Genomic DNA, 23,322 nt, shown 5'->3' with positions numbered 1-23,322 from the left:
AAATGTAAAGGTTGTCAGATTTATTTTATTATTATTCTTATGTTTACGATTCTATTCACCTCATAACAGATAAATGAATTCAATAGACCTATATATGCACTGCTACATGTAAGACTAGTGCTGAAAACGGCCAATTCTTCATCAAATTCTTTGTGTTATCTGTGTGGTACAATACATCTGCCACTTGCTTGAATCTCTTAAACACCTCTTTTGATACAATGTAGAATATCAAAACATGATGAAATCATGTAAACAATCATCAATTCTAAAGTTGATAAGTTCATAGTGTCAGCTAGCTGTACTTAAAACATTTTGAGCCAAAGACAAAAATTCTGAGAATCATCATTTCCAGCCATATTTTTGACGTCACCAGCAAACGCATTTTTGGCCGCCTCTGTTCACTTGGAAGATTCTCTCTCCCGAACGTTGCCGATCCCTTCCGACATCGCTGTCGGAAAGGATAATCGGGACTCTTTCCGGACCCTCCCGACGATCGTCGATTCCTCCAACGACCTTGTCATCGGGGACGTTAAGGCTGTAGTCGGTCACGGAGCGTCTTTTGCCAAAATGGGGTGAGTCGAGCCGCATAATGGTTTCGTACCATTTGTGCGGTGTTGCTCCGGCTAAAAAGAAAATATTTCCAGAAATTTAGAATTATCTTTAAATCTTTAATGATATAATGGATGAATGTTGTCAGCAAAAGGCAACCGACATCATGTAATGCAAACAAAAGATGTGTCTGAAAGAATAGGGGCAGAATTAAAACCGAAAGAAATAACAAAAAAGAAAAAAAACGCAAGAGGAGAAAAAGACAATAGCGTTCTAACCTTTTATTGTTGCAAACCAACTGGTGCCACCAAGCCTGTAAACTAGATTAAAATCGTAAATGAATATCAAAATTAATAAAAGCAAATCTCATATCAAAATAAAAGAGTATTTCAACCCGACAATCTAGCCAAAAAAAAAAGATAACGAATGAAGTAGGAAAGCAAGCAACGAAAGGATGATGACGAGAAAGTATAGCAAAGGATTACATCTAATGTGTATGATAAAACGCACCTCTTCGGCTCTGGGGGTTGGGCAGATACACATCCGTGCCGCGGTCATGCAGCTGGTGTAACCCGCACGCCTCTGTCACCAACACCGCCACAACCAGCGCAACTATCCTCGCGTCCATGGTAGTCTTCACTGCCTGCAGAAACAACAACGTACGTCACGTCAGAATCATGCTCTAGCGTTGACTGACAGACTGACGTTATAAGTACAGATGCTGACGTCACAGATTTATCATCCTTCAGGAGAAAAACCACCGTGTAAGGATTTGTGAAAATCTTTTGATGTTGACGTGTTGATGAGGTACATACATAAATTTCTTAAGTTTATCATTGATTTTCATTACCAGATATTGTGGTGCTATAATTAATTCCCATTTCATTTTACTTTTGGTTAAATCGATTTTCATAAAACGCTTTTGTTAGACCGGATATTATTTTTCTAAGAATAGAAGACGTACCAAGAGCCGGAACTGCAAAAGAATGTAACCAATAAACTACATTCGTTATCAGAGAAAAAATGCTACATGTGGAAAGTAAAATTCGTGAGTACATAAAAGTATAAAAAGATTAACGTCTTTCGAAATAGTTTCTACAATGTCTGATAAGCTAGCGGCATCTAAAAAAGTGAAAACAAAAATACATAAGCAAAAGAATTGTCAATTCTTCAAATCCGCTCTAACAGAAACATTCGAATAACAGAAACATTCCCAATGGGCAGAACATCCGTACAATAGAAGGCGGCATGCTTCAACTTAAAAACACGTCTGCGGCCAGGACAGCTACACCATAAATAGTAAAATAAAATCCCACGCCAATAGGTAATAGGCCATTAAAGGTGACTTTAAATTGCGTTTTTCTGTTAACATGTCGCCTAGGTAAAGGATGTGACGTCAGCATTATTTCCTGTACACTACTCGCACAAAGTACGAGAGATCAAATGGCAATGTCTGGCGCCTTGTCTTCCCGAGCAGAGTCAACTTTAGGCGCCGTTTCAACAAAGTCAGATCAACGATTCTCGAGCTGGCAACCAAAGGTCCTTCAACCAATGTATTATCTTTCATACATGGGAAGATAATCGATATTTTAAGCTTTTTCCTTAAGCTCTACGTGTTCTAGTCATCCCTGACATCGCATTTATCACTTATCATCGTAACAACAATCCGCATAAGGGTCCTTAAGGTCACACAAATGAACTCGCGCATGCCAAGTATCTGGCAGACGTACAAGACGCCCAACCAGAGATATTTTCTTGTGTTTTCAGACTAAGCTCAGGGTATCTTCTATCAGTGGGCAGTGGAAACACTACACTGTGACACGCTACTAGCCTAGACTGACCCACGAGGAATCAGTTACGAGTCCAACAAAGCACTGATAACGCAGCGGTACATTTTGCCAATTTTTTTACCAGTGTACAAAAGTAAAATCGAAAACAGGTTTGCTTTTAACAATAGGAATTCCAGCCCGATAGTTCGCATGATACAAATTGTGCTGAGACAATAGCTCTAATTAATGTGCAATCTTGTTTCGCAAAGAGACACTCTCTATCAATATCCAATTCCATTGTGACATATTTAAGACAGCAGTCTTATTAGATAAATAACACAAACTATTTCGTGTTTACGTTTATCATTTAATTCTTAGGAAACTTATAAAACAAGCCTTCTGCCGGTGCTATAAGACCATAATCTTTACTTCACGCAAAACCGGAAAAATATACATTTGATCAAGCTTTAAAAATAGGCAGTGGAAAATATTCATTCTTCCTGGACCATTATACACCCGAAAGACTATAATCAGACTTCACTCGAAGTTCAAAACACACGAGCATTGCAAGAAGTTAGATACAAGTCACTATGTCCCTATGAAGCCCTTTCACCAATAATAAATGAACAGTATTGGTATGACGTATTAAGTGTAAATCGCAAGTATACAGAGTGTGAAGAACTAACACGCCCTTGACAGCTAACAAGGACAATGACGAAAACGGGAAATTACTAACTGAAAAGGTGTTTGACTGTTATCAACTACACAAGGGAAACTACTACCCTGACCAATGTTCCTGTAATAGATATATTTCCGGCCTAATAGTATGTTTGGACACAGTACTTTCTCACTGTGACTGTGGTATAATTCAGTACATTTAGGATCCAAGAGGTTGTTGTCAGTATTTGGCATTTAGAGTATACATTCTAGATATAGAACTTCATCTCTTAATGATAAATAAATGCGTCTGTTCAATGGTGAGAGGTTTTTATAGTGTTAGTTTGATGACGTCACACGTATGAAAACTGTGATTCGATAACATTAACAACACATCTTCCTAGCAATGATAGATCATCACTAAAGGGAAAGCTATATTCATGAAAGACTAGGTATCATCTGATATCGTTATAATCAAAGCTGTGTATCGCACGAAAGAATGTCAAACGTCAAAAGTCTCAACTTTAATCCTTAAGAAATGCAATAAATGTCTCAAGGATGAAGGAGTTATGCCGACTTGGTTCAAACATTCCCAGCATCGTTTTTAAGTATTCTTTCTTTTATTTCACAGAATTTATTTGAGAAGGTTTTTGAATCCCCCAAACATTTTAGCTTTGATTCATTGAAATGCAAATAGGGACACCAAAATGGCAGCAGACACAGCAATTACCATTTAACTATCCTTTTAAAGAAAGCAATCGGAAATTATGTTCTTTGAAATGTACGAATAGTTTCCATTATACTCTAATCCAAACCCCTTTAATGCTGTATTTAACCATCTTGTTGTAAGAATCACATTGAGATCTTTGAAGTGATCTACAATCCATCATCTCCCCTCTTACACGCTACTTCATCAATGCGTTTTCCGTTCACAAGGTGAAGCAGGTCATGCTAAAAGCCTTGTTGACATATCTATGTTCGTTGTGAAATGAATGATCATCGTTTGGAGTGTCTTTACCCAGGTCTCCTTCGAATAGCTGAGCTAAGAACATCGGCAAAACCTTTGCATTAACAATGACCTTTGAATGGCACTATATAAGACACAGTGGCAGCGAGGTATCACCATAAAGTACATAATACTATGAAAGACTTTCCATAGTAGTTCAGACAGTTATTTGGCATGGGTTCACATCATGATAGCCCGAAGGTTTTAGTTGGATGTTGTTGTAGACTGAGTGGTAGGAATAGGCTTTGCATTTGTAGACAAGATCAAACGAATACCAACGAATAAAGGTAGAACCCTTTGCTCCCTGGGACCGCCAATGGTAGATTAGTGATGTGCCATTGTTGGCCCTGGCGCTCACACTGCCGACTCCTGTCCGTTATAGGGAGATTTTTGAGCTCTGCAGGGGCTTTGAAGTCTGCTCTTCAAGAAGCGTTAAAAGGAGGACAAAGTAGTGGAAAGACAAAGACAAATCATAGGTACAAATCACGATTCCCAAACGACTGCCATTGTTTTCAACAAATATGCACTTAGCGTATATGTGGCGAATTTTCCTTCGCCTTCGATTCTGAACCCTCAAAATTGAACGTACGCACATTTGTAAGTCATTTGTTGTTTTTTTCTCGTGAAAGCCAGTTAAGGTGAAAATTAGAAAGTAACGTACTAGGGATAACATTTCAAATATACGAATATGGATAAATTTATGAGTTCGGAGATAGTATATCTAATATATCTAAATTTAAGCCTTGTAAACTCCTGTTTCCTTTTTTAAACGAGTTGGTGATGTGACAAGAGTGACAGGGATTATGCAGATATTCTATCTTATATATAGAGAATTGCAATAGGCTTCTAAATCCTATCTTTCCGGATCATGTGATGACGTCGACTTATCTTGTCGTCAGAGAGACAAAATGGTCCCATAAAAGGGCATTCGGTAGGCAGATAATCTTCATCTTTAAGATAATTGCTGACAATGCTTGCGTCGTTCGTCATTATTAAAGTCTTTTTCAATCACTTGTCTCATGGATCAGTGTGCTCGGCAATTTGCCAGAAAGAAAAGTCCTTGATACATGGGACTGGTGAATGTTATGGTGAGTTACGTAGCAATTAAGAGCGCTTGTTCCTATCTTTATCTGGTTTAAATAGTCAATGAAAGTCCTACTCGATTTGTCTTTCATAGGTATCTTCATTGATGACGTCTATCCCACAGTTACATAACATTCTATTTTCTGACACGCGCGGCCGGCTGAAGCATTCCTTTTTCTTTTTCATCCATTTTAAAACCAAAATTTCAAGTTTCATTTGATCAAGTATATGTACCCCTGTCATATTTGGCGAAAATCGATCGGACGACGAGTCTGCGGCAATCGCACGAGCCTCGCTTATAATAATAACTTTATTGCACAACAATTGTACAGGGTACAAAGTATGGCTTATATGTGACAGGGACGGTTTTCAGGTAAAAATACGCACAACCCTCTGTCGATCTTAAATATGGCTGATCTTCCATCGATACGCCCGAAGATCGTACATAATGTGACAGGGGTAGTAGCAATACAGGTACATCATTTTGAATTGCATTTTTTTTTCATATGCTCCTTCCAACGAATAAAGAGATCAAGATCATGTCCAGGACTGCGCGAGATATAAAAACCTGGAGGTCTGCTGCAGTACCAAAAGAGCCACCAGGACAACTTGAACGTCGTTTTTGCATCCACCTATCCACTTACCAATTACCAAACTTCTTCACAGTCAGAAAGACACCCCACAAACATACGCACACAAACAGCTCTGAATTCATCTCTTTCTCAGCAAAGGTAAAAACAGGAAGCCCTGTCGGAGCAGATGATACTGTTTTTGATCTTTCCATGCTTTGGAAAATTATGGGCTCCAATACTTCACATGTAATAAGAGTGGAGTTGAAACACTCCTCCCACTCCAATGTTTTTGATGACTAAAAACGCAATTTGTATATTAAAGACACGAGATGCCTTTAATATGAGAAAATTGCTATCCCGTGTGCTGTCGTTTGACAAGGATCTCTCTTGATCGTTTGTTTCCACGGTCCTGGATACGACTTTTACACAGATTAGCTCTTACACGATGAAAGAGACTGTCGCCATTGTCGTGCTTATTCATACATCAATAACAGGGTACGTTTTAATGACCAGAGCTGATGGCTTAGCACTCAACAATCGCACTCTTGCACAACATAAGAACACATGGTTGCGTATGTGCAGAGTCCATTATTGTTCATCAAGCGGTGGCTCAAAAAGCCTACAGGGTAGAGTGCTTGCGTGGCGTTTGGGTTCAAGCCTTGGTCGGTCCATATCAACTACTTAAAATACCGCTTTATCTGCTTAGCACTCAGCAATTATTAGTTAGTGGCTCAAAAAGCATAGAGGGTAAAGTGCTTACTTGGGGGTTGGGTTCAAGCCTTTGTCGGTCCATAGAAACTACTTCAAACTGGTACATACTGTTTTATCTGCTTAGCAATAGTACTCAGATATGAAAGAGATTTTGGTTTTTGAACACGCTACATCTTGTAGAATGGTCCTATGCTTGTACAACTGCGTAGGCCAAGGGCTATGGAAACGTAGAAGGACACCACTTTACACACCAAAACGCATACACTCAAAACATTTCATTCAAAACCTTGCCTGGTAGCCCTTGTCAGGGCGAGTGTTCAACAATCATGATAATAATCTACATCGCATTCTCTTCGTACACTGGAGTGACATGGCAATCATTCTGCAGCAAAAGTCTGACCTGTCTCGTTCTGAAGGGTAAAAGTCTTGATCCATTCACAACAGGGACATCGCCTGGGCCATGTCTTGATAAATCACTACACGAGGGCCTTGACATCTTCTAACCTTTGCATGTCCAGAGCCGCCCTTCTTAACGACATCTCACTGTGCACTGCAAGCTACTGACTTACCTGGCAATATTGAAGCGTCACCTTTCTCAAAGTCATTTACAAGCGCCAAAAAAAGAACCCTTTTTATGTTTGTGTTCATGTACTATGATCTACGCACATGGAACAGCTTCGCATTTAATGTACTTTCAGACTGTTGGAAACCATTTTGAGAAAAAGATCCACATTGAAATCATAGAAGTTTGCCATATACACTTACACGATGTTCTTGTATTTTGTTTCAAATTTGAAAATAGAAGATTCTTCATATATAGAATGATCACGAGTGGTCATTCTGATAATATTTTAATCATGAATTACGTTGCGCAGTTCATCATCTTTACACCATACGGTACGAAAACGTGACATTTTAGTTTGTGGTAGATGATGTGCTTTTCATTGGATCAGCTATATATACATACTTTTGCGTTAAGGATAGAGATACTGTCTTGTTGTCTCAGAAATCTATCAAATCATCGCTACAGCTGGCGTACAGACGATTACACATGTCATAGTCAATATATAATCTGGTTGGATGTATTTTTTCTTGGCGACTTCAGTTTTGTCACTAGCCGCACAAATCTTCTTAAATGGGCTTACTCGCCGTTTAATTCATGTCTACCATTAAGATTGAGAACACGAATCATTTTTATATATACATGCGTGTATTTCGAGCGATCACTATTAACGACAAACGCGCAGTGGACTTTCTCATTGCAGGGGACTATAAAACTCAAGGACCAAAAGACAACGATCACGCAACAAACTACCATGATTACATACCACCAACTGTTCTTCTCCAACGCCTCAGCGGGCTGTCGTGGCTGGTCGTAGACAATGAAAGGTGAAAGCTAGACCTTATCCAGCAACCCGGCTGCCTTTCTTGACTTGTACAAACGGCTTCTCCAGAACTGCCTCCGTGTAGCCACTTGTTCCTCCCGCTGTTTGGAGCTTATTTGAAGAGATCTGTCGCCTCCGCGCGTGCGTATTCAACTCACCAGGGAGCCCTTCCCCAAAGCGTTAACTCATGTTGACCAATTAAAGCCAGGTCTCTCACATCATGGTACAAAGATAGGTCGTAAGGTTTCTACTGTACAAGTGATAATTTTTTGATCATCTTTATCGACATACAATAAAAGCGAAGTCGTAGGTCTAATATTGACCTCCAAGTACAGACTGTCTGAGGCGAAGTGTAGATTGGAACATTGTGGTTTTGAAACTCCACGAAATAGCGGGAATAATTCATGAATTTATGTTTAGAGAACCACTCGATTTTTCTTGGAGTGGAAAGTTTATAGACGAGTAGAGATTTGTGAAAAGTCAAATAATTTGGCTGGTTCCGCGTTTATCATAGAAAGGTTTATTCCTTTTGCACTCGTTGGTATGTCACATATTTATTTTCATCGAAGGTTAGACATCCAAGTAATAAGATATACAAAATAGCATTTACTCAAGCAACGGGATATGATTTTGGAAACGTTCAGATGTTTTAGAGAGCATCCATCATCTTTCGTCAGCGACACTATCATTCTAATTTTTATTCATTTAATATTTAAATTGCAGCGACACAATACAGTGGTCAACCCAGGTGAGTGCTGGTGTCGGGTGCAATCTACCATACAACCGGTGAACATTCAACATGCATTTTACACTCGAAGTTGCCATTATATATAAAGTCAAAACATTCACATTACTTACACTCCGTCAAACAATGTCTTACTTTTGCTTTCTTGATATCTTACTAAATAGCAGACCTTTCGTCAGATTGTCTAAAAATTCTAATTTGCATTTTTGAGACGAGACAAATGCGAGTGTAACTGCCAACAAACCCCCACAAAAACTATGACGTCAGCTACATTTCCGTGATTGATGACATCAGCCTCCCACACCTCACGAGTTCCCAACAAAGACTGACAATCAGCTTATGGGAGTAGATCCTCCTCAGACATGACGAACACGTCAGGATCCCACGTCAGATTAGGCACCACTGACGTCTGTATGTACTGTCTTCTACCTGTCAACTAAACCGCAGGTCGTAACACTCAGCGGAAACAGGCCGCCTAACGTAGACAGTTGCACCGTTATTTTTGAATGTTTGTACAACAGGCCGTAACACTCAATGGAAATAGGTCGCCTGACGTAGACAACAGTTGAACCGTTATGTTTGCACAGTCTGAGTCAGCTTTGGAAACGCACAAACACCAAAAAGTACGTCTTAAAAGATACATATTCGTATATTTTGTTCTGATCCCCCACGCTACAATAAAGTTATATTAATACTCGTTTCAACGATATCAGTCTATATTATGACACAATGTATAAAAGGATGTATTTATTCATTTAGTTCTATTACATTGGCATGACATAACAGATGACTATCACTATTTTATGATGTCAATCCGGAAACTAGACTGTAAGGTTTGATCCAATCACACCGGGAAGAACCCCACTCTTTTAGATAAGTGTACATGTGGCGGGTTCTTTAACGTGCTTGAGGTGTCCTCAAACACGGTCGGACCTCCATTTAATGTCTTATCCGAGGGACGGCCCTAACCGAAGCTAGGTACTCATTTACACCTGAGTGAAGCGATGAAAACCAAATCGAATCACCTGCAAGATTTGCTTTAATGCGTATTTTTCAGAAACACCATACACCAAGCGCCATTCCGTAAAATGACTGCCATACAACCAACTGAAAATAAGCCATGAAAGAAACTGCGACGGCCATGCGCCCATGCCTATGATATGGCAGAAGTACACGTGTAATGGCTATCAAACTCTTGAGAACAGTGTGGTTGGGGCTTGAGATACTGCAGTTTCTCTCTCATTTTAAACTGTTTCATCATTACCGGTATGCAAAAGATCACCTTCATCCCAAACAAGTCTGTTACTATGTTTTCTCTTGGACAAAATTACATATCTAAACTACAAAGTAAGATAAACTACCGTGTATTGTTCTCCCACTCTTGCCAACTGTGGGATTTGGTAATTGCATACTGTGAATCAACAAATCTATCCGTCAAAGGATTCATTTATCCAAACATTATACCAAAAGCCTCTTTTAGGTGTAAATTAGAAAGACTCCCTTGGTATTCCTTGTTGATTATTGTACTTGCACACATGGTTTTCGAGAGAACATCAATCTTCTATAGATCCCTCAGAAGCGTGAATGGATTTGCGATAATGGACATTTCAACATTCATCAGACAGCTTTTCAACCATTTTTGACAGCTACCTCACACAACCCGTTATCTTGTACAGTATGATTTGAATGGCCTATTATTGTTTGTATAATGATGACGTCGGTTTTTCTAGTTTGTCTTGCCAGAAAATATTAATCAAATTTATTGAATACGTACAGGATGGGGAAATTGCTAATATTTCTGTAGAGAGGAGGCTTTTGATGATGTACTGTTTGGTACGTTTCTCCTGCGGAGTGTTGGTGGCAGGAAATGTTATGCTTTGTGTTATTTGTGAATTCTGATCTATTTTGTAACAAAAATGTTAGATGTTTGCCGTGTGGGAGAGGTTTTTCGCTTAATCCAGCTCACCAGTGTAACGTTACATGTTTGTGGTATAATATATACCTCAATGTGCCCCTATTTTAGATCTGTAGTTTGTTTGAACCTTTATTTATTCATGAAAGCTCAAATCGGCCTGCAGATTGAGTACGTTTCCTTTACATCAATATATTGAATCTGTCCATCCGTTTTAATCATACAGTTAACGTCAACAATGCAAAACAACAAAATGATTTTTCGTAAAATGTCAGCCAATTAGAGTTCCCCCGAGCGGATGTTTGGTGATTAAGGTGGAAGTGCCTACTTGTTTGATTGACATCCTAATTATGTTCACGTTTCTCCTGAGTGTATTTCAGTCTCATTAAGATGACATCGATGTTAATTAGGGCGTCTCCTAGATCTGTTTTCTGTTTATGGAGGAGATAAGAGAGTGACAGCACACGACGCCAGGTCATGACGATATTCGCTGGTCCATTTCCTGTTATTGTATGAGACTAAATAGCTCATGTGTAAGGATGATTTTGCAGACAAATTTGAATAGACATTTCTGTCATCACAATCCAGTCAGAGTAACCCAAAACATTTGACTGTTTCTCAATGACCCTTATTTGCTGGTGAGATTAGGCAAATAAAAATGGGTTCGAATTCTTATATCTTACATCTTGATTTCTTTCTTACAGGTGCTTGGGTTAATCCTTAGTGGCCACCATATGATACTGAATTTGTGGCATGCACTGATCTCTCACAAGTCAAATGCAACGAAACTCAAGAGTCAACTCAACAAGTCAAGAAAGGCAGCCGCACACAAAATTACGCACAAAAAATCAGAGTTCCTCTGTCTGGTTGACATAAGTCTATAAGATCCTTCCACGAACGCACTGATTTCAAACTGGCGTCTCTATCACACTCCACTCTGGCAGCTGTAAAAGACACATTGTGAGTGGCTTGAAAGTTCAGATAAGCTCCTGGCCTATAAAGATACTGTTTGCATTTTCATGGATGTACCTGTAACTTACGGTTACCAGATTTGGGTCACAGGAAATGTTAATTGAACTTTTCTCGTATCGGACACATCTTCCATAACAAGAGCTTCTCTCAACCAAGACGGGGACCGATACCGACTTCCAAGCACCTTTGACCCGTTGCTGACGTCACACGTCCGGTCTGGATGTGTGACATAGTCTTTGGGTCATTTCAACGTGATATGGATCAGAGGACTGATCGGAAGCTTGTTGGTAGGCGCTTTATATTGTGTACGTATATAAAGATTAGAATCGTAACATAATGTTGTTGACTACCGTCACAGATGAACTTACATTCAAGTATAAGAACTTCATTTCCTTTTCTATGACAATATGTGGTTAACCGTTGGCATCAGTACAACAACAATAATACAGTCTCATTGTTGTAATGATGCCATTGAGAAATCAAGGTGGACTGCAGCAACATTTCTTACTTTGTACCCTACAATAAGTGAACTAAATGTCTGAATACATTGTTCCTTTAAATCATTTCTTTATATATCAGCAATTCATTTGCCAAGATCATACCTACATGTATCAGTTACAGTGAGAACAATGCGCTCTAAATCACATACTTCCACCTATACGGAACACTGCATGTAGCAATCATTTCATACACTCACGACAACATTATTTCATATCTATCTCAGTGCAAGCAAGAAGTTGGTTGTTAATCTACTGCAGCAATGCTAAAAGACGCAAATCATTTTTGGATGTCACGCGGTGAGTTGGTTAACGTTGTAAATGCACTGTGTCTTGGGTATGGTATCTCTCTCCTTCTACTACGCGCACCTTTTTACCTCTCCATCCAACCTTTATACCCAGATAGGAGACAGGAAAGCCGTGTGACGTGAATTACCCAAGGACGCTGCATTCCTGTGTGACAAAGATTTATATCTATGTATGAAATTTAAAAGTTAGCATCTCGAGATTTAGCGTGCCCCAAATCCTTCGAGTCGACAGACTTGAATCCCCGAGATTGCATCCTCCGCAATGTTTCCGGTTTGGAATGAACAAGATTTAAAACCTACATCTTATCATTGCACACATGTAGAAATAAAGGCTAGAAACAGTATACGTAGTTGAGGAAACTAAATTCGGAATTCTAGTAAAACAGAGACTTGGTTAGCACACATTTGATATTGCAGAATATGTCCCTGAAAGTCTTCTAAAGAATGGTATTTTAATCTTCTTTTTCTATAAATAATATAGGTCCGATTTACACACGCGTTTTCGGAGTCGACTTGGACCTAGTTGAATCCAATTCGACTCAACCTGTGTTAAAGGCTGACGTCACAGTTCCACAGTTTGTGGAAACGAAAAATAGAAATTTCCACAAAAATATACACTAATAATGCCAACGTACGATGATTATCTTTATGTCTTGTGTAGTTTGGTGTCTTTTACATCATACTTTTCGTGGGTGTAAGTCCATGTCGAAAGCCATGGTAAACTACTGTAGAGACTCGGTGGCTTATAAATAACTAGAAGATGACAGATTTAAACCCACTTGAGTCGGCGCGGAAGAAGGAAGCCGAACTGGCAGTTGTCGCAACGGGCGTTCTAAGTCCCGTATGTAAACAGAAGGATGAGTCGACTAAAAACGCGTGTGTAAATTGGGCCGCAATGTCATCAGTTAGTGATCATTAGTAGCTTTCTGCAGCTGAAGAAATATATATCGCCGTAGCACTCTGAATCTGCTGACAAACCGTCACCAAACATGGGACCAAGCTCAAGAGGCCTTCATTATCTATTAGATAAAAAGACTACAGTAGAAGCCGCATAATTGCACGGTCTATTTGCCAGTGGATGTCGTGCAATTATCCGACTGGTGCAATAATGCGAAGTTATCCAGCTGGACCACACTGGGTTTTGGTTTGGAGATTCCGTGCCGTTAACAGAAGTGTGCGTTAATCCGTTGTGCAATTAACTGGCTTCTACTGTATTGACAAGGACATCCTGTCAATTATGCAACAATAGTGGCGGTATGAATACAAGTCACGACTTGAATGTGTCACCACAATGTGTTGTAAATATATGTTGCAATAAAAAAATGCAACAATAGTGCAAACAGTTCTTATAAACTAATACTAGAGAAGGTAAATCTAATATCGCTTTAGGACATATCTCTGTTATCTCTAAAAGTTTCAAAACAATCTAAGAAGAAATGTATTTCTTCTTTTATCTTGTAGTAGGTACAACATTTATTTATTTATCGGTCTAGTTGAAACATGAAGAGCCAAGGTTGCCCAACTAGCATGTTGCTATTGTCATTACGAATAACTTAGGGGGCAAATGTACAGGTTACAAAATTAAGACGCTATACAAAGTGAAAAAGTATTCATAGTAGTGCATGCGTACAAAATAGCGGCTTCTTTCCTCCCGTAGGATTTAGTTAGGTACTATCCGAGCAGAGGTTGTGGGGTGGGGGGTATGGGCTGAATTGTGACCTTCTTATCATATGCCGTGTTTTTTATCCACCTCCCCATATCATATAGGCAAATCTGTTAAAGTTGTATTGTCATTAGCAGCCATGTTGTCTAGCATATATACAAAGGGATCTCTGGGGATGTGAAGTCCACTGAAGCACTGTCTAACATGATCGTTTGTGAGAGATAATAGGGAATCTGTGCAGTGTAGTATGAGCTCACTCATGGCGGAATATATCTTGTATGCGCGTGGATTACACTTGGTTTGTTTTACAATGAAGATCAATTGTGCTTTGACTGCCTTATGAAAGAACCTGTCATATACAATGTAGTAATATACCGAGTATTCTACTACTCAGCTTTATACGAATGAATGTAAATCATACTACTGCTGTAATAAGAGATATCTATGATAAAGTTTACTGATCTAGAAGAGGTAGCTAGTACCAAGGTCCCGTGTAAGCTATGTTTGCACGTATTGAAGAGCTCGAGTTTGGTTATCGATCTCTAGGTCTGTATTATATGAATAATCATCTTTCTACATCTCCTCCACTGATCATCCTATATATATTTCTATTTGTGATTCATCTGCAACTTCTTTAGTCTATTGTTTGTTTGTTTATTCTTTATCTAACCAGGGTGGAAGCATATTGCCTGATGATGTTTATAATTAAAACGTGATCACTTGACCCGTTTCGATCAGAACCACCATAGTTCACCATGCAGTAACAGGGATAGGCGCTAGGTGGCGTTGATATACTATGAGACCCCTGATCACGTGATACACTACTCATACGTAAATATGACAACCGGGTCTATGATTAAGCATGTTTACCTCTAATGTAGCCTTTTTGTTTCAGCGACAAGGGGTTCTTATTTCATGTTATTTATTTTATCTAAATTTTATTTGAGTTGCTGTCTGGTTTAGCTAGTTATTATTTTTATTTCTAATCCGTGTATTTTTTATGTGTTTCGTGAATTTATTGCAAGTTACTCATTGGTAGTAGTTCATTTATGTTCAATGCCTGTCTTTGGAGTTATGAATCAAGCACTATATATATCTATTAATTTTCATGACACCAATACAGAACTATATTGCGTGAAGTGTGAATAAAACTGCAAACCTACGCCTATAGAGTAGAAATTGAAAAAAAAAAACAAAGTGTTCAATTCGACTTAGTTTATTCCAGTACATAGAAGCATTCCAATGCTCTTCAATATATACATTAGTGACATGGTCCCGCACATATCAAAGTCTCTGCGCCTGCCACGCAGGATGTCATGTACAAAATATTCAGAGTACAGTGCCATACAAACCAGCTCAAACACTGCATTTTTTTTACAATGAATAATATGCAGTTCTACAATGAATAATATTCATGACGAATTGTCAAGACATCTTCAGAACGGGACGGCAAGCATATGAAAAATGCAATAAAATGGTCAACTTCAGCTATCTTGTTTTCACGAATTCAACAAACATTCATCATAAAGTGACAAAACGCACAGAAACCCTGTGTAAAATGAGCCTTGTTGATGTCGACGTCCTTCAATTACAATATAAATAATCATACACAATAGTATACTAGAACTGCGTTCTGATTATTTACTCTTCAGAACGTACCGAAGGAAACTAAACAAGAGTCCATAATAACACGTTTTCCAGTACAAATGTACTTACGTAATTTACGTAGTAAATATGAAGCATATATATTAAGTTAAAGATCGACAAAATTACATAAAGTCGTTAGTGAGAAATACTTCGAATTCACTGTACATATCTGAAATACAATATGAAGTGTCACTATAGCTCACAGCTGAATCATTTGACATCAAGCCATTTCAAATACATAAACAATTCTTGGCAACTTACATTTTACAATTGTAGTAATATCACATAGTAAAGGAACAAAACAGTTCAACACAAGACTTTACCAACTTTGCAAACAAATTTTATGGCAAACATCAACGATTGTGAAATGTTCAAAAAGTCAGTTCCTCTCCACCACCCGGAAACGCAGTGCAGTCTGGGAAGGGTGGTGAAATTCCCCACAATTCCGCCAGGGGGCACAATTCTACCACAATGTTTAAAATGTCCTTAAAACCAGACTAACAAGGAGGATATTTGGCAAAGCTAATTTCACACGGCTGAGGATGGAGATGCATGGCCGGGATGGGCTCCGCTGTGGGGACGGTTTTCCCGGCGGGGAGGTAGATCCGGTAGTTTTGTACGATGGCCGAGATGTACATGAACATCATGCTTTCTGCGATGGCCTGTCCTATGCACGACCGCTTTCCTGCAGGGAAAATGTATACGCTGTCGTGAGATAATGGTAGACAAAAAATATTCTTCACACAGACTCAAGTGATATTCATGTTCCTACGTTTTGGTAGCCCTTTTGCTATCTTTATCAGGCCAATATGACTGGTTTTGCTTCCAACTGCTAGGTGGCGCTCCTGTGTAAAGGATTCGGCTCTAAACGTGACCAAACTTGTATCACCATTTATCATGGTTTATGAATATAAGTGGATCAGATTGGAAATGGAGTACGAATATTTTTAGATAAAACTATTCATGGAGCTCGTGAGAAAAGTTTTACTCTGTTGTGTAAACCCTATTTAGTCTCTGAACAATGCTTACACTTGGATGTCATACCACCAATAACTATGAAGTTGGTGTCAAATAGCATTGTATTGACATATTAGGAAGGTATTAAAAAGTTTCATGCAGTAGCTATAGAATGTAAGGTGGGCAAATCTCGATCTACACACCTGTGGAGAACGGCAGCCACTCCTTGGGTAGGACGCACTCTCCCTGTTCGTTCAGGAACCTCTCTGGCTTGAACGTCCGCGGGTCCTCCCACACATCCGGGTCATTCGTCACCGACCACAGGTTCGTCATGACCATCGTGCCTTTCGGTATCCGGTGCCCGTCGATGATGACGTCATCGGCGGCCTCTCTCGGGAGGGAGAGCGGAGTGACGCAGGAGATGCGCAGCAGTTCAAAGATGGCGGCCTTGGTGTAGGGGAGGTTGTCCTTGTCTTTCAGCGAGGGCAGTCGGTCGGTCCCGACGACTGACACTATCTCGTCGTGCATCTTCGTCTGCTCTCTCGGGGAGATGGTGAGGAGGAGCATCGCCCACTGCATGGTGAGTCTCGTGGTGGTGGTGCCTGCGATGTAGTTGTCCATGATCATGTGGCAGAAGTCCTCGTCGCTCATGAACCAGGCCTGCCCGCGCGTGGTCTCCTGGAAGTAGCAGTCCAAGATGTCGGACGGCTTGAAGTCGTCGAGGGTCGGGTCCTTCTGGAGAATCTCTGCGAAGACTTGTCGTCTTGACTTGACGATGTCGCGGATGATGCTGAGGAAGTTGTCGCCGTCTTCGAGGAACTGGCTGAGGCCGGGCAGGCCGCGGGGGAACTTGAGCAGGACGGGGAAGGCTTGCGTCATCAGTCCCACACCGGTGGAGGAGAAGCGGAACACGCCTTCCAAGCAGGAGACCAGGCGGTGGAACTTCGGGTCGTTGTGATTGAACCTATGGAAAGGATATTAGGTTAGAGAAATGAACCTGTCTTCAACTCCATGACATGCCAGTCTGTTGATCTCATTATTTGCATTATTGACATTTATGCATTTATCATTTCAAGGAATTTGCAACTCGAGTTTTAATTGCATTTAATAAAATGAGACAATAAACTTATTGTCTGCTCTTATAAGCTATATCGGCTAGGCTGTTGGAAAATATAACAGTATAAGAGGTTGTGGCAGATTCAAAATGGGCGTTGAAGTCGGGGGGGGGGGGGGGGGTCACCGGCCTGCACAGTCATGCTACTTATAACCCTGCCAAAAAGTGCACAAAGCTTCTCTCTTAAACTGCCCGGCTGGGCATCGGTTTGGAACTGTGGCCGGAGCATAACAGGCATTCCTCACCTGTTGCCGAATGAGAAGACCGCGATAGCGTTGACAACACTTCGGTTGATGACGTCATACACCTCTCCAGAGTTGCCCTGGACTTGCTTGAGAGTCGTCATCAGAGTTTGCACCTCAGCCTGGAGACAGTTCTCGATGTTGTGTGTGTTCAGACCCAGCGTGCGGAAAGATCGCATCAGAAACCGGCGCTGCCGCTGGACGAAGTCTGTACTGGGGCCGGCAATGATTCCTAACAAGGGAACAAAGATGTGTCGATCATGATTAGTGGCAAGTGTACAAAGTGAAAGTCAGTATCTGTAAATAGGAGTGTGAATATGCGTGTATATTGTGCTTAAGGTGGTATTTCACTGCACTTGGTGCACCGGTGCGGCACTGTTGTGTTATTTTCGCCTTATTCTATAAGTTAGATATTGCATAATACGTAGAAGTATGATTTAGAAGACAACAGAATACACAAAACGTAATAAAATCCATTCTTTATCTCTGAAATTCGTTAAGTAATCTTTCGAACCCCGCAGTGCCGCACCGGTGCCCCAAGTTTAGTGAGATACCACCTGAATACACATCAAACCAAAACAAATGAAAAAAGACACAAAAAAGGAAAAGCTAAGATCTTCGCGACGACACGAGTAAGCAAATAGATCATAAGTTAGAGAAATTCTACATATAAATGGCAGCAAAATGGCACGTTGTACTGAATCGAAATGTCTATCTCAGTTTTGTATTGTGAATAGTACCAAAAAAGGGACTTCAAATAAGGTACAATAAGCCACAAGCATTATTGAAGCATTCGGGTTCAAAGATCACACTACTGTACTTCCGCTTGAAGTGTCGAATCGATTCTTAGTGACGTCACAAGCCGTTCGCAGCCTTTAGAGTGAGATCAGAAGTGTTGTCGCTGTACAAATTTGCCAACCTTCCAATGTGACGTCAAACTATTGGCACATACAACGGACAAGACGACACTATCCTATTTGGACGAACAGCATTATTGTAATCGGTAGTACCAAAGGATACCGTTAGGTGGCAACAGATCCCCGGCCGAGTCATATCAGAGACTTTTAATGATGTTACATGCTGCTTTACATGATTAGCACCCAGAATTAGGTAGTGTGGTAATTGAACACACACCGCTACCAGTGGACTAGTCCCTTGCTATAGTGATTGCACAAAGTTGTATGGCCCATGGCTACTGAAAAGGAGATGGGCACCGCCCTATGCGCCATCTGGTGTAGGAAGGACTTAGCTTTTTGTATACATCCAGCATCTTTAAGGTACCGCCAAAATTGTCAGGTGCGAGGTGACCTTTATGTTATCTAAAATGATACGTCTAGTCTATCAACTGATTAGAGTGTAAACATGCCATGAGAACCAGAACATCTGGTTGGTACAATTACGTAAAATGTTGACGCCTACGCACAAGTTTTCACGTTACCGATCTTAAGAACGGTTCTGTGATATGAAGAGGGGTGACGACTGGACATATCATAGGATAAACAAGCTGTGGGACACGGCAGCTGTGTGCTACCATTACGTAAACTGTTGACTCCACTTAGTAATTAAGATTTATCAGCAAAAGTAATGAACAATCTACTCATAACACAAGCCATAGATATGTGAGATTAGCGACAGATTAGAATTCACCCTCAGCCGTAAGAAGACCGCTGCATCGAGCCCGCTACACATAACTCAATCCTAGCTCAGTGTGGGGGTATTTAAGCAAAGCTCCTGCCGTCTTAAGTGTGTTGACTTTCCCCTTAAGTATGTTTACTCACCCTATTGAAAACATGTCAATACACAGAGCATTATTTACATAGGTCTGTACAGGTTATTTCATTGGTTTCCCTTAAAGGTTTTCTTTATACACTCTTGGATATTTCTGCGCTAGTACAAGTCTCCTTAGACTTTCTTTGCTACGAATCCTCAATGAATTATTTGAAGCACTATAGTGTTGTTGCAAATCCCCTATGTTTTAATGGTTCGGCCTTGACATGGCATAACGAAGGCCACAGTGCAAGGTTACAATTCGATGGCGAGTTAGGCAAAACGGCAACTCAGCAACAGTCAGCATGTTTTCATGATATACACCACTGCACTAGTAGATTTACATATTATCGATGGTTTAGTCCAAATTGACTGGGCACCTGTTGCTGTGCGAGTTGTCGAGTTAGGCAAAACTCTAACTCACCCACGCACAGCTGCCACAGTGTTACTATAACGAATCTGCCTCGCAATCCAACTTCCATACTTTGATATTTCAATTCTGTTATAATCGTTAAGAATATGCCGTTAAGAAAAGAAAAATCTACAAAAACTTTATAAAGTGCGTATCGATTCGGCCTTGACAGAGCGCCAAAGAAATGTCAGTGTTGTTTAGTTAGGCACATGTACCTCTGACGAGAATATGAACTTTTTGTACTATGATTCAAGAGGCAAAACATTACCTCTACATACCACAATCAACGTTTTCCAACAAATGGAAAAACAGCGAAATATGCAAATTGTAACATGGCAGATCGTTTGTACGACTTGTCTATAGGTAAAATTAAGAAGACAATACAGATTTCAGCAAGCTCGTCTCATAGCAAGGACGTTAACGTTATACAGCGGCTTTGCTCTTAGTTAGAGGAATTGCGGAAGCTATCATACCGGATGCCTGTGATGTATATCATCATTACAACGTTACCAGCACAATGTATAATCAAAACGTTTTCCGGCGATTGAAATACCTCGGAACAGCGGAAGAAGTCCTTAGCAACAATGTATGTCAAGGAGAATGGAAAATGATGTCTGATTATGATGAATTCTTATTCGGAAGAAGCGAACATTATTACCGGTATCATTGCAGTAACGAGTGATTTTCAAGCAGATGTTTGGCTGAGAATGATTTCTGACTGACTGCACCTCTCTGAGACTCTCTGACGGACGATAATCACTAAAGGGTGAAGGACTTTTTATAAATCCAAATCAATCCGTCTGGTCATTTTTTAAGATTTTCCACCCTACTAGTTGGTTGGATATTGATATGATTATGATTTGCAAAGCCTTTACCATACCACAGCTTACATGTTTCAATCTCTATAAGAACATATCAACTAAATGTTTGGAAAAAGAATAACTGAAATTCTCTTACAAAGAAGGCACTTAGTACTCTGCTTAGTACACCCCCAAGTTCATTATTGGATACGCAGTTTCAGGTGCTCTGCACATGAAAGTAAGCTGAACACTTATGCATAGTAGAGTTTACGTCTACGTGTATATTAGCTGTAGTTATAAAAGTTATTCACGATTTTCTAAGATTCACAAAGCTATGTACTATATTAATGTCGTAACCATGTTGTACAGTGACGTTTTGTACTGCGTTTTTCCTTACCATTGAAAGAAAGGCGTACAAAAGGCTGGCTAAAAGTGGATATTTGAAAATCTCATTGACATTGACAAAACAAGGAATTTTGACGCCACCGGCCAGGAATTGTTTCCGAACGCACCGCAATGAGAAGTAACAGTAGTCTGTACTTATGTTCAAGCATCGCCTTGTAGTTGTACTTCATGAGTTCGATCCTGGCCGAGTTATACCAAAGACTTTAAAGTTTGTGCACACTGCTTCCTAAGCTTAGCGCTCAGCATTTGGGGAAAAAGTATGGTACTTGAACACACAACCCTACCAGTGACTAGCTATAGCCCCTTGCTGTAGTGGTTGTACAAAGCTGTGCGGCCCAGGGCCACAGAAACGGAGATGGGCGCCGCCCGATTCACCATTAGGTGCGGCAAAGACTTAACTAACTTAAACTCTGATCAAACTTTGAGGAAGAAGCATATTCTAAGAGCTTGACGGACAGTCAAGAAGACATTTAATTCCCAACATTGATTTAAGGCGAGTGAAGATACATCCATAATTATTAGAAAAGGAACTTTGAAAAGCAAACTAGGGTATAATATAAAACAGTACCATTTGAAAATCTTAGAATTAGTAATTCTTCATATAGTTAATGCTACATAGTACATACCTCTCAAAATCTCTTAAGACGCAAGGTTTGATTAATTCGCTATAACGTAATAAGTATAAAACTCATAATCACAAGGATGTGTTTCTTACCTCGTCCCTTATGGACCATGTTGACCAGCTCAAAGCCCGGCCTGTCGGAGAAGACCCCCGCCCGCTTGATGAGTGCCTGGTGGATGGCTCTCTGTCCGTTCAGCACCACGGCAAGCTTCGGCCCGAGACGCACGCTCATGATGTCACCGTACGCTTTGGACATGGTCATCAGGGTCTCGTGCGGGGCCAGCCCGAGGAACGGGATGGCGCCGAGCCCGGGGAGGCCCCACGGGCCCGGCGGCAGGTTGGGCGGGTTCACCCGCCGCCAGAGCAGGTACCCCGCCAGGAGGCCCAACATGAGCACGAGAAACGTCTGGACGTTCTCGGTTGGAGAGGCCACGGCCGCCGCCGCTGTGTCGAGGATCGCTTCGGTCATGTTGGTGCGTCGTAGGCTCAGGTATGAATGAACTCACGGGACGAGAACACGTCCCTTTATATGTACGTACTTGCGCAACAGCTTTTGTTGTTCTTCACCCCCCAGTTAGATGGGAGTGTTTATATCATAGCATTTAGGGTAGGAGCGGGGGTGACAGGGAGGTAATCGGAACAGCGTGTCTGTGTGAATGCCTAATGGTAACTTCCTTGACCTTGAGGACAAAAAATGACGAGGGTTCCTCCAACGAGAACCCCATGTGGGAATGGGCGGGACTTCCTGTGATTGACACCTCCGTCAGACAACCTGAGTCGCCATTGGTGTAAATGTATGACTGATGCTTGGACGATCCTCCTTATGATCGTAGGGCCTACATTGGATTGGAGAGTGCATTTTTATTCAAATATTATATTCTGCTTTACATGACCTGCCGTTACAAATACCTCCCTTTCCCCTTCTTGCTATCCTCTACATGATATATGTATGTGGCAGGTATTTTTTTTTTACATATTTCCCCTGATTTCGTATTATTAACTGATTCCTGTTGCTTTCTACTAGAGGGCTAATCTCCAAGCAGATCCTACGGTGCCATAAGATAGTATCAAAGCTGGCCAGGAAGTATAACCGGCTAAGGGAGTCAAATGGGCACCTACGGGAAGTTTGATACTATACATTACGCACCGTGGATCTGGTTGGAGATTACTAGAGGGCTACTGTCGAACGGTCACATAGTCTGTGACAGGCGATACGAAGGGGCAGAAAAACACGATAACAATTGGAAGCCTTAGGAAATATCCTAATCTGATTAAAACACAACTGACTACGCGAAAACAACAGACGGCTCTCCATTTTAGAAAACTGGTCATGCTCAGTTTATATATAGACTTCTAGCCTGAGGCTAAGGGGACAGGTGTCTCACAACCAATTGTTGTGTTGCTATTTTTATACACAGTGTATCTATTGTTATTGTGATTATACGCTCATGTTACATAAAGTTGTCCATCCAGTTAGAAGGCTTACCTTAAAAAACCAAGTCAATGACCCTTTAGCGCACTCGGTCC

At 40.6% G+C, this 23,322-nt stretch overlaps 2 protein-coding genes across 2 annotated transcripts; both read right to left on the bottom strand.

The window, feature by feature from the left end:
• Positions 1–5: 5 nt before the first annotated feature.
• LOC118403614 lies at positions 6–8,000 on the bottom strand. The gene is made up of 4 exons (XM_035802388.1): positions 7,676–8,000; positions 1,060–1,192; positions 828–869; positions 6–623 (listed from the first exon to the last, which is right to left on the bottom strand). The coding sequence occupies exons 2-4, from the start codon at positions 1,175–1,177 to the stop codon at positions 367–369; spliced, it is 417 nt and encodes a 138-aa protein (XP_035658281.1). The 5' UTR covers positions 1,178–1,192; positions 7,676–8,000; the 3' UTR covers positions 6–366.
• Positions 8,001–15,029: 7,029 nt separating this feature from the next.
• Positions 15,030–22,567, bottom strand: LOC118403587 (cytochrome P450 2J6-like). Its single transcript, XM_035802337.1, has 4 exons — positions 21,889–22,567; positions 17,793–18,021; positions 16,637–17,397; positions 15,030–16,161 (listed from the first exon to the last, which is right to left on the bottom strand). Exons 1-4 carry the CDS (start codon positions 22,262–22,264, stop codon positions 15,974–15,976), a joined length of 1,554 nt encoding a protein of 517 aa, XP_035658230.1. The 5' UTR covers positions 22,265–22,567; the 3' UTR covers positions 15,030–15,973.
• Between the last annotated feature and the right edge of the window lie 755 nt (positions 22,568–23,322).

Source organism: Branchiostoma floridae, chromosome 16 (assembly GCF_000003815.2).
Source record: "Branchiostoma floridae strain S238N-H82 chromosome 16, Bfl_VNyyK, whole genome shotgun sequence".
Taxonomy (NCBI): domain Eukaryota; kingdom Metazoa; phylum Chordata; class Leptocardii; order Amphioxiformes; family Branchiostomatidae; genus Branchiostoma; species Branchiostoma floridae.
This window is presented reverse-complemented; position numbering and strand designations above follow the sequence as displayed.

Bases quoted from the DNA above. Each gene is read 5' to 3' on its own strand.
- LOC118403614 (XM_035802388.1), bottom strand. From the start codon at position 1,177: ATGGACGCGAGGATAGTTGCGCTGGTTGTGGCGGTGTTGGTGACAGAG. The intron at 870-1,059 runs GTGCGTTTTATC...ATTTTAATCTAG, and splicing joins CAACCCCCAGAGCCGAAGAG to TTTACAGGCTTGGTGGCACC. The intron at 624-827 runs GTTAGAACGCTA...TTTTCTTTTTAG, and splicing joins TTGGTTTGCAACAATAAAAG to CCGGAGCAACACCGCACAAA.
- LOC118403587 (XM_035802337.1), bottom strand. From the start codon at position 22,264: ATGACCGAAGCGATCCTCGACACAGCGGCGGCGGCCGTGGCCTCTCCA. The intron at 17,398-17,792 runs GTGAGGAATGCC...TCCTTTCCATAG, and splicing joins GTCTTCTCATTCGGCAACAG to GTTCAATCACAACGACCCGA. The intron at 16,162-16,636 runs GTGTGTAGATCG...TTTTCCCTGCAG, and splicing joins GTGGCTGCCGTTCTCCACAG to GAAAGCGGTCGTGCATAGGA.